We start from the raw sequence: 12,246 nt of genomic DNA, 5'->3' as shown, positions 1-12,246 counted from the left end.
GGTATGGAGAAGCCTGGCTAACGAGGTGAGGGATGAGCAGAAACTACCTTGTAGGCGGAGCAAATGGCAGCAGCAAAGCCCTGATACAGGAAAAAGCCTGGTTTGAGGATCAAGTTTTGGAATCCCAGGGAAGCATTATGACCAGAAGCAAATTTCAACTCTATTTTTTTCACCAAATGAAAGAGGTACAAGTAGCATTTCACAAATAATCTATTTTATACTTTAAATATGTACTACTTCCTCAAAGTTGATCAACAATAACGCAAATAAACATGCCTGTTTCTGGTCTATTTCAATTAGTCATATATGATGACTACTTTGAGCATGCATTTTTTTTAGCCCGGTTTTAGAAAAAGTTGGGACTGCCAAATGAAATTTAAATGAAGTGTTTGCCAAATTTCTGAAGCAGCTGCATGAAAATAGCCTCCAAACCTGTGATCTTATTTAAATACCTTGATTCACAGACAAAGGAACTGTGACTAGAGAGGGGAAATGACCTTCCAGATCACGTTAGTGAGTAGGCATGAGATCCGGAGCCAGTGCCCAGATCCCCTGACACCGAGCTGAAATAATGCCCCCAGAGAGGACGGGAGTGGCTCTAAATCTGGGCTCCAGGGCTACACCAAGGCCTGTGGACCTTGGCCTGGAATATGCTAAATGCAGTCATTGAGCATCCTGACAGCCGGCTCTCCTGGCTCAAGGCTGTCCAGTCTGTCAGACAAACAATCAAATAATCAGGCTTTACATGTTTTTCTCCTGAGCTCAGCTGAACAGCACAGAATAATTGAGCTCATTCCTTCCCCTTGCTGTCATTTCATTGCTTCTTTATCTCTTTTCTCACCCAGGGAAGGACGTGCAGCTCTCGTGACCTCATTTTGCATGTTTAAGTACATGGCCCTGTACAGCATGATTCAGTATGTTGGTGTTCTGCTGCTCTACTGGGTATGACTTGGGACCTAGCTTCTTGGTTAGTGAGAACTAAAAGACGTGGCGGCGTGCTATCCATTTGTAATGCATCTTGAAGAAAGTGCAAATAGGATATTCGAGCACCAACAGCCCCTCTAAAACTTAAAGTTTTGAAAGTAAATCAGACATAGACACAGGTACACAGGAAAAGTTGTTGGTGTCAATGTTCTGAGTCTCTGACATGGAAGCTTTTTAGCTAACGATGGCTGAGGACCAGAACTGAATGTATCACTTTCTCTCTCACTGTTGCTTTCCCCTTGCTTGGACCAGGTCTCTAACTTCCCAATCCCAATGTGGCTCTACCTGAGCATACCGTCCATTAAACAGATGATTCTCTGACTCAGGGGCTGGTCAATATTTCATAACTGGCTCTCCCCGGAAAAACAAGCCCTGATTATGTATGTTTGCCAATTTCAGTGGTGTAAATACTCTCACCTTGGCTAGTTTCAAGTTGTCTACCTGATGTCACCAGACAGGGAGTTGAGAAGAGACGTATAGTAACATATCATTATGTGGTACTCGTACCACATAAACATGAGAGCTGTAAATAACCTCAAGAGCAGAGATAACAGTAGAATGTAGGAAAATGATTAGAAAGTGCTGAGTTTTGAGTATTCATTACCTTTGTTTTTAGTCCAACTTATTTAAAGGTAAATTTATATAATTTAAGTTTTTATATTGGCTATGTTTAAGAACCAGATCACAAAATTCCTAAAAATTTAGCAGCTGACTCTCATGAGCCAGCATATCACTGATTCCCTGAATATAGGGATTTGAAAATTGGCATATCATACTGCAAAAAATACGTAGGTCTTGTGATGGCTTTCACTATTTAGCAAAATATAAAAGGAGAGAAGACATGATCGTTGTTTGTGAGCTCAGCATGTGAGCTGCTTCTGTTAACTAAAACTGAGAAAGTGAATTCTATTTGTGCTGGAGATATCAAGAGTCATGTCTATGTCGTGCCCTCTTGCTCCTGGGTTGAAGGTTTTAGTTCTGTTATTTTCAGATTACCTATGTCTTTTCCTGCTCATCAGTGAATGAGCTGGAGAAGAAGAGGTTATTTTAGAAATTTGACCCTATTTTGGAATACGTAATTCTTGCTTAAAAGTAGAATTAACCATGGGTAATCATTACCTCCTTTCCACTAAGGGGTGGGGAACAAGGAAGAAGGTTATTTGAAATCAGTGAGACCTGACCATTTTTTCCTCAAGAATATCTAGGTGCTTTATCAGGACTTTCTAAGAACACCCAAGAATACAAATAGTGGGTTCCGTTATTCTCATTTTCCATTGGTAAAATTTAGGTAATAGGACACATTTGTCACTTGTTACTATTAGGAATGCACTGTTTTATTGTGCCGGACCAAACCCCAACTTTTTTGCTAAAAATTAGAAAATAGAGCAGAGATAAATGTATTCGACTGAGACGTTTCACTCAAAAAGGGGTGACATTGATGCGCAAGGGACCTCACCCAGAAAGCACACAAGGGTGATCCTCTTAGTTAGAGAGAACCTGACAGCCTTGTCTTTGAGTGCTCCCACCAAGGTGAACAGGCCCCTGATCACACCATCTGCTTGGTAATTTACTTGAAAATCCCATGTTGCAGTGAGAAAATGAATGCAATTGACGTCAAACTTCACCCAGAAGGTCACAACTTTTTTGAGCCACTTTCCTTTTTATTTTCAGGAGACAAACAGCCTTTCAAATTACCAGTTTCTGTTCCAGGATCTGGCCATTACAACTCTTATTGGTGTAACAAGTAAGGCATTTTTAAAACTTTCTTCCCAGAGGTGCTGGCCTCCGCTTACTTCCCTGACCCCAGCAGGCTTGGTACGGGAGAGACAGCAGCTGTAGCAGCAGTGATGTGGGACTTATTCCCAAAGGTGGATACAGAGAGACAAAGAGGAAATAGAATCCTCACTTTTTAATTCTGAAAGTGTTAGCAAAGGAAAAGCTGGCTAGTTGTTTTTCTGTTTTCCACAAAATATTTCCATAAACGGTCACTAAACACTTAAAATGCAAAAAGCACCTTGAAAATCAGGAACACTGACTTCAGCATGCTTTTAGGTGTATAGTTGAAATGTGCCCAATTTATGGATGCCAGTGGCTTTTATGTTTTCTATCTCCAAATCCTAGCCTCTCAGGATTTAGAACAGAGATTAAAGGTAATCTTGCTATTATGCCACTTCCACCTGCCTCCTCCTGGCTAATATATGAATTCTCACCTGAATTTCCCTGCTATGGGATTTTCCCCCAGCCCCCTACTAACCATCATCTCGACCATATTCTCTCCTTTGCTCTCTGTTACGTATAAATGCCAAGAGCTCCACCTGTACTCTTAATTCTGCCCCCTCCTACCTCCTTGAGGACTTTGGTCCTGTAATCATCTCTTTCTCCATCATCAACAACTTTTCGCTGGTCTACTGGGTCATTCCCATCAGCATATAAATATATTTTTGTATCTTCTTCCTTTAAGAATTCTTCTTTGACCCCAAATCCACCGCTAGCTGCTGTCCGCTTTATTCTCAAACCTCCCAAACAGTTGTGTATACCCGCTTTCTCTACTTGGCATCTCTAATTCTGTTGTCGTTTCATTGCAATCAGCCAGATGCTAACATTCAAGGGCATGAATATGGATGCTGGGCCTGTGCTGTTGTTAGGTGGGAGGGAGTGGTATGCTGTCAAATGTTTAACAACTGGCTCTCCAAAAAAATATTTGTATATATATGCACGGAAGTTTATTATTAACTTCACTGAAAAGAAAAATGTGTCATAAGCAATTTTCAAATAATAATAAAATATACACTACTCTTTCTTGCAAATTCCATTCAGCCGCTTGTTTCTCTCAGAATGCTTTCCCTGAGTTTTGCCAAATTCTTGTATCCATAGTCAACCCGTGGTTGCAATTGATGACTGAATTAGTTTCACCATGAATGCTGGTTGATGTTTTTCTTTCCCTGTACGAGCAAAACAAGACCTATGTCGAAACTTTAATCCTTCGTTGGCGATTTGAGCAACTTATTTTCTGAATGACATAATAGTTCTTGAATGCTGGAAGACTATTTCCTTAGTTTTGAACAAAACTGTTTATGATGTCATGGCTACCGAAGTGACATACTTTTACATTTAATCTCTATTATTAACTTCTAGAACATAGGTAATACTGAAACGTCGTAAAATAATTAGGAAGTTAAGAATTTTGAGTATTCATTATCTTTGTTTTTAATATATTTATTTAATTGTAAGTTTATCTAGTTTGCTTTTAATAAAGCCTATGTTTAATTACTGGCTTGCAAATTTAGCAGCAGTTGGCCCTTGTGAGCCAGTAAGAGCCAGCTCAGCCACCACTGGCTGGGAGGGTACACATTACTGACGCATTAAAAAGTACCACTCTTAGATTGCCTCTTGTACGTGTCTCATGGTCTTGCTTTCGCACTATTTCCTCTTATATCTTCTCATCATAATCTTAACAGCTATGATGCCAACTTATCATTTTACAAACTTGTTCAAAAGCTCTGCTATTGGAGAATGTGCTCAAGGGAAGCACCTTCTATCTATGCTTCAGCTGCCGCCCCCCTGAACCTGCTCTCGGGAAGCCCCCCAATGACTTCCTTGCTGTCAACAAGTGACCACTTCTCTTTTCTCATTGTACTTGAATCTCTCAACAGCACTCTCCTTCCTTGAAAGATTTCTTCTCTTGGCTTTTGTGGTACCACATACTCCTGGATTATCAATCACTTTAATGAATGCAGCTTCCCCATCTCTTTTGCTGGCCTCTGCTCGTTTACTTGTCCTCTAACTTTGAGAATGTTTCAAGGCTTGTTCTTGGGTTCTCTTGTCTCTTCAAGCTAAACCATCTCCCTAAGTGATTTCAACCAATCCTATGACTTTAATGTCATCTATATATTCATGAATCCCTAATTTATATCTCGGGATATCTTGATACCCATCCTGAATTCTGGAAATGCAGCTACTCAGCATCTGATCTTACATATTTAGCAGGATGCAGACTTAAAATGCCCAAACGAAAGTCTATTCCACTAGACCTGATATTTAACAAAATTATTAAGTATTTGCTGAGTGCCTACTTTGTACTACTTACTGTGATAGACGCTTGGAATACATCAGTGAAAAAACAATAAGTAGAAATTCCTTTCCTCAGCTTACATTCTGTTAAAATAGCACCACCATCTACCTAGTTGTTCAAAGACCTGGAGTCATTCTTAATTTCTCTCTTTTCTTTACCCTTCACATCCAATACATATGAAATTCTCATTGGCTCCACCTCTAAAATAGATCCTGCGTCCCTTCTCTCCACCTCTACTGTAGCCACCGTCACAAAGCAATGTCACCTCTCTTGTGGATTACTGTAATAAGCTTACAACTGATCTTGTTCCACACTTACTGCCTTCCCCTCCCTCCTCATGTACCTTTCACACAGTAGTAGGAGTGTTATTTTTAAAATGTAAATTTTATTGTCATTCTCTTGCTTAAAATGCTCCAGTGGCTTCCCATTTCCACTAAATCCAAGGTCTTACATGCTTTGGCTCTTTCCCACTTCTCTAACTTCACCTCTAACCACACTGCTGCTTGCTTACTCGTCCCAGGCACCCCGGTCTTTCTGTGTCTCAAGCATGGCCAAGCTTGTGGTCACCTCAGTGCCTTTGCTTTTGCTATTTGCCTAAAATACTCTTCCCTTGGATCTTCATATGGCTTTGACTTTTTCTTATTATTCAGACTTTAGCTCAAATGTCATCACCTCGGAAAGGTCACTTTAAATAGTTAATTATTCTGCGTCACACAATTCTGCTGTGTTCTTTTTTTTTTTTTGAGATAACATTGGTTTATAACATTATATAAATTTCAGGTGTACATCATTGTATTTTGATTTCTGTGTAGACTACATCACGTTCACCACCCAAAGACTAATTGCCATCCATCACCAAACCCGTGTGCCCCATACCCCTTTCACCCTCCTCTCTCCCCGTTCTCCTCTGGTAACCAGCAATCTAATCTCTTTATCTGTGTATTTGTTTGTTCTTATTGTTGTTTTCATCTTCCACTTATGAGTGAAACCATATGGTATTTGACTTTCTCCATCTGACTTATTTTGCTTAGCATAACACCCTCAAGGTTCATCTGTGTTGTTGCAAAGGGCAAGATTTCATCTTTTTATGGCTGAGTAGTATTCCATTGTGTATATACACCACATCTTCTTTATCCATTCTTCCATTGATGGGAACTTAGGTTGTTTCCAAGTCTATTGTGAATAATGCTGCACTGAACATATGTTTTTATTTGCTTTTGCCTGTCTCCCCTCACCTAGAGTGTGCGCTTCATGAGAAAAGTACCTTGTCTGTCTGGGTCACTGCTGTTTTCCTAATACTTCTAAGAGTGCCTGTCTTATCAAAGGAGTTCATTAAATGTTCATTAAATCTATTGAAAGAATACCCTTGGGCAGTCCTTGCTGGTAACGGAGTTCTTCGCATCAAGACCAAGCTATCTCTGTGTGACTTTCACCCATCCCAGTTCTGCTATTTGGGGGGCACAGAATAGTCTGATTTTTCTCCCCAGGACAGTCCTTCAGGTATCTGAAAACAGCTCTCATTTCTTTTGTGATTGTTCTCTTCTCCAGAACAAGTATCTCCAGGTTTTTCTCCATTTTTTGATAAATAACTTGATTCTTTTCTGTTTTTATGAGTGATTAACATATATTCATTGTGAAAAGAAGAAGGGAAACACTGCATTATATAACAAAGAAGAAAACCCATTTTTATTTTACTATCCAGAGCTAACCAATTAAAGTGTTTTGATGTTTTTTTCTTTTTTTGTATATATAAATTAAGAAATTTGAATTTTATTCTCTACATAGTTGTGCATTTTCATTTAACTTTATAACTGCTTTTTAATGTTATTAAATATTTTAATTCTTTTTTATTGTAAAATATATATAATATAAAATTTTCCATTTTCACAATTTTCTAGTTCAGGGGCATTAATTATATTCACAATGTTTTGCAACCATCACCACTATCTATTTCCAAAACTTTTTCATCACCCCAAACAGAAACTCTGTACCTATTAAGCAATAACTTCCTATTGCCCCTTTCCCAGCCTCTCACAACCTCTAATTGACTTTTTGTTTCTACAAATTGCTTATTCAACATATTTAATATAAGCTGGACCATACAGTATTTGTCCCTTTGTATCCGGCTTTTTTCAATTAGCATGATGTTTTCAAGGTTTGTTGATGTCATAACATGTATCAGAACTTCATTCCATTTTTATGGCTGAATAATATTCCGCTATGTGTATATACAACATTTTGTTTATCCATTTATCTGCTGATGGTCTTAGGTTGCTTCTACCTTTTGGCTATTGTGAATAAGGCTGCAATGAACATTGCATAAAGTATCTGAGTCCCTGTTTTCAATTCTTTTGGGTATAGGAATGAAATTGCTGCATGGTATAGTAATCATAAACTTGACTTTCTGAGAAACCATCAAGCTTTATTCCATAGTGACTATATCATTTTACATTTTCACCAGTAATTATGACTTGTTATTTAACCATGACTAATCATGTTGAACATCTTTTCATGAACTTATTGGCCATTTGTATGTCTTCTTTGGAGAAATGTTTATTCAAGTCCTTTGCCCATTTCTTAACTGGATTTTTGTCTTTTGGTTGTTGAGTTCTTCATATATCGTGGATATTAAAATCTTAGATATGTGATTGCAGAAGTTTTCTCCTATTCTATATGGTTTTTTTCACTTTCTTGATGTCTGTTGATGTACAAAAATTTTAATTTTGATTAAGTCCAATTTATCTATTTTTTCTTTTGTTGCTCATGCTTTTGGTGTCATATTTGAGAATCCATTGCCAGATCCAATGTCATGAAGATTTACCCAATGCTTTCTTTTAAGAATTTTATGGTTTTTAGCTCATGATCCAGTTTTGTGCTAATTTCTATATGTGGTGTGAGGTTAAGGTCCAACTTCGCTTTTTTTTTTCTTTTTTGCATGTGGAAATCCAGTTGTCTCAGCACCATTTGTTAAAGAGACTGTTCTCTCCAACATTGAATAGTCTTGACACTCATGTTGAAAATCAATTGGCCGTGGATGTATGGGCCATAGATTTTTGGACCCTCAAATCTATTCCATTTGTCTACATGTACCCTTATGTCTATATGTATCCTTATGCCAGTACCACACTGTTTTGATTACTGTTTTTGTAGTACGTTTGAAATCAGGAAGTGTGAGTTTTCTAATATTGTTCTTTTTCAAGATTTTTTGATTATTCAGGGCCCTTTACAATTTGACATGAATTTGAGGATCAGTTTTCCATTCTGTAAAAAAAAAAAGGCCTTTAAATTTTGGTAGGGATTGTGTTGAATCTGTAAATTATTCTGTGTAGTTTTGACATCTTAACCATGTTAAGTCTTCCAATCCATGAACATGGAATGTATTTCCGTTGATTTATGTCGTCTGTAATTTTTTTTCAGCAAAGATTTGTAGTTTTCAGTGTATAAATCTTTTCCCTCTTCAGTTAAATTTATTTCTAGGCATTTTTAATCTTTTGAGTGCTGTTGAAAATGGATTGTTTCCTTAATTTCCTTTTTAAATGGTTCATTGCCGATGTATAGAAAGACAACTAATTTTTATATGTTCATCTTATACCCTGCAACAGCGTTGAATTTGTTTATAACTCCAGTAGCTTTCTTGTGGATTCTTTGGGATTTCCAACATATAGGATCATGTCATTTAAGAATAGAGATAGCTTTACTGCTTCCTGCCAATTTGGATCACTTTTCTTTTTCTTCTGTAATTTCTCTGGATAGAATGTTTGGTACAATGTCAAATAGCAGTGGTGTAAGTGGGTGTCCTCGTCTTGTTCCTGATCTTAGGGGGAAAGCTTTCTGTCTTTCACCCTTAAGTATGATGTTAGCTGGGTTTTTCACTGCATAATATACAATAACAGAGATTACATGTAACATCCTAAATTTATAGCAATCGAATTTGAATTGATGCTTTAACTTCAATAGATTGTGAAAATTCTGCTGCTTTATAACTCTGTCTTCTCTTTTATGTTCTTGTTGTTGTAACAAACTACATCTTTATCCATCGCGTGCCCAATAACATAGATATATAATTATTTGTTATGAATTTGTCTTTTAAATCATGTAGGAATAAAAAGTGGAGTTAAAAACCAAAAGTGCAGTAATACAGGCTTTTATATTTGCCCAAATAATTACTTTTACTGGATAAAATGAGAATGTCAATAAAGAGATCGAAATTATTAAAAGGAGCTTTAAAAAGAATTTCTTTTGGCTCCTCAATAATTTTGATCTCTTTATTGACATTCTCATTTCATTCATAAATTGTGTTCCTGATTTTCTTTAGTTCTTAGTCTGTGCTTTTCTTTAGTTCTTTGAGCATATTTAAAACTGTTGTTTTAAAATCTTTGCCCAGTAAGTCCAATGTCTGGGCTTCCTCAGAGATAATTTTTTTCTATTTATTTTCTTTCATTGAGTTTTGTAGCGTCGTGACTCTGGAAATCAGATTCTTCCCCTTCCCCAAGGCTTGATGTTTTTTGAAGGCTGCAGTAATCTGTTTGTTTAGAGACTTTCCTAAACTATTTTTGCAAAGACTGTATTGATTGTCATATGTGGTCACTGACATCTCCATTCCTTTAGCTTTTGTTAAGCTAGTGTTTTGACAGAGATTTCCTTGAACTCTATGAGTTTAAAAACATGAGCAAAGAAATACTTCTCCCAGTCTTTGCAGATGTTTTCCGTGGGGTGCACTTCAACACTTAGCCAGGTTTGTGCTGAGTCTAGAGATCCAGAGCTGAAACCTTAGGGTCTTTTCTGGTGGTCTTTTCTGAGCATACCTCTTGCTCTGTGCATATACATGGCTTTCTATGTTTCCCAAAATACACAGATGGTTTTGAATGCTAAATTTCCCAAAGAAACTTTCTTTAGCTTTTCTTGCCAGACTTTAGGCAGTTATTTTATTTCTCAACTGTAATCTTTCACCTGAGGTGACTACAGATAGTTTGTTAGCCTTACAATGTTTTCAAGCAGTGTATGCTGCTTTTCCGCCCTGAGTGAGTTTTCTAGTAGGTGAAACAGAGACGAGCACCTTGCACCAGTCCTTCAGGTAACCCCCAGACTGGTCAGAACAGACCTGCACAATAATTTGTGGGTCAAGCCTGCTCTTTCCCCTCTGTACCCAGGGACCAGGGTCCTCCACTGGGGATGCAGGCTACATCTTCAAGATTGCAACTGAGTTGAGGAGGGGTTGGGGCAAAGGCAAGTAAAAATGCCACAAAGCTTTCCTGCTGTTGTCAAGTTGCCTTTTTCTTGATTCAGCATTTGGTTGATTGCTATAAACCTTTGTCTATTTTTTAGAGTTCTGACAAAGTTGGTTCTGACGGTTTCTGCTTGTTGTTTGATGTCTGTGGAGGATGGAATCTTGGAGCTGCCTACTCTGCCATTTTGCTGATGCCATTCCTCATTTTGTCATTAAATATTTTGAAGCATTGCTTCTTAGTGACTGCACTTTGTTCCATTATATAGATGTACCGTAATTTATCATAAATGATGCTGTGATGAACATCTTTCTACATCTTTGATTTTCTAGCTTAGGACAAATTTCCAGAAGTAGAATAACTATGTCAAAAGTTACAAACATTTCAATCTCTTCATATTTGTTACCAGATTGCTGTGCAGAAGGTGTGTGTCAATTTACATTCCCACAAGCAATGTGAGAGAGTATGCATTTTATCACTCTCTCCCCTATAATTTAATAGTCTTTGCCCATTTAAAAGGCAAAACAAAGGCCTCTTGTGTTGTGCTGTCTCTGCTCTCTTAAGAATTCCTCATATGACTTGAGTTTGAATCCGTTCATTGTTTTGTTCCCTCAGTTTGTGATGTACTTCAACTTGTCAATCTCCTTAGATGTGTGAGCACAAGAAGTTACACCATCCTTCTGAGGAAGGATATGTTTTCCTGCTCTCATAAATATAAAACTTGAATTTATTTTGTAGTGAATTTGAATGGTGCCTACCCCAAGCTCGTGCCTTTCAGACCTGCAGGACGGCTCGTCTCCCCACCTCTGCTGCTCTCTGTGATTCTCAACATTCTCCTCAGCCTGGCCATGCACATTGTGGGCTTCATTCTGGTTCAGAGGCAGCCTTGGTATTCCATGGAGATGCAGAGGTAGGATCACAGCCACGATTTTAGCTTCTCATATTCTAATTTCTATCAAACGTCATCTGGCCCATGTGACGGGAGGCAAATGGGTCTTCATTCTTCCAGAGGCTTTGGCTTCTTTGTGTCCCCTGGATAATTTTCCAGCAATCTTCTCTTCTCTGTGGCACAGTCTGATGATCATTTCATTGGCACTTATCTTTGCCTCTCTTGTATGATAAGAATCTATGACCATCTTTTATATCTAGGGTGATCAAGCATTATAGTTTGTGTGGACAGCCCCAGTTTAAACCTGGTATCTCAATGAAATTATGAAAGTCTTTCCTTTCACATTCAAATCTGTTCTTGTTGGATGATAAATTATATGGTCACCCTACTTATAAATGTGCAGAGATCTTAAGCCACTAGAGGCAAGAATCATAGCTTACTCATCTCTTTCTTTCCCACATAGCCTTAATACATGATTGGTGCCCAGTTTATTGAATAAATAAGTGTTAAATCTATCTATCTATCTATCCACCTATCTATCTATCTATCTGTCTGTCTATATCCTAAATAGAGATCTATCTGTGCTGGTTTCTTTCTCCCTATTTGTCCGTATATTCCTTCCTGAAATGTAGGCAATTTTAGAAGCATTGAGGGCATGGAGGCTTGTAGATACAAATACGCCATAAGGACCTGTCGTCTTGCTTCATTAGCTTCTTTGTTTTTTTTTCAGTGCCTGCACAGTGCAAAATAAAAGCATCTCAAAGTTAACCATATCTCCAGCTGCTCCAGGAAAAAATGGAAGTTATAGTGACTTCACAAGTTTTGAGAACACTACTATATGGTTCTTGGGAACAATCAACTGTATCACTGTGGCTCTTATCTTCTCTAAAGGAAAACCATTTAGGCAGCCGACCTATACAAACTGTGAGTAGAACTGCACCAGATCACAGGTGAGAGATCATCAGAGAGGACAGACACACCCGGGTCACTCAGGGAACAGCTGCAGAGTTGATACTTATCTAGGGTCTCCTGGCTATCTTTCCAGGGCCCTGTCAAACACGTTGTGCAGCCTCATT

At 38.1% G+C, this 12,246-nt stretch overlaps 1 protein-coding gene across 8 annotated transcripts in view; it reads left to right on the top strand.

The window, feature by feature from the left end:
* The window catches only part of ATP13A4 (ATPase 13A4), a 127,670-nt gene that overhangs the window by 101,844 nt on the left and 13,580 nt on the right, over positions 1–12,246 (top strand). For all 8 annotated transcript variants that reach the window (XM_014732819.3, XM_005601890.4, XM_070242704.1 and 5 more), the window contains 4 exons: positions 846–942; positions 2,656–2,728; positions 11,020–11,191; positions 11,901–12,094. In XM_014732819.3, coding sequence (XP_014588305.2) covers positions 846–942; positions 2,656–2,728; positions 11,020–11,191; positions 11,901–12,094 — 536 coding nt within the window. The remainder of the gene's footprint in view (positions 1–845; positions 943–2,655; positions 2,729–11,019; positions 11,192–11,900; positions 12,095–12,246) is intronic.

The sequence above is a fragment of the Equus caballus genome, chromosome 19 (genome assembly GCF_041296265.1).
Source record: "Equus caballus isolate H_3958 breed thoroughbred chromosome 19, TB-T2T, whole genome shotgun sequence".
NCBI lineage: Eukaryota > Metazoa > Chordata > Mammalia > Perissodactyla > Equidae > Equus > Equus caballus.
Note: the sequence above shows the minus strand (reverse complement) of the source record. Positions and strands in the feature narration are given on the sequence as shown.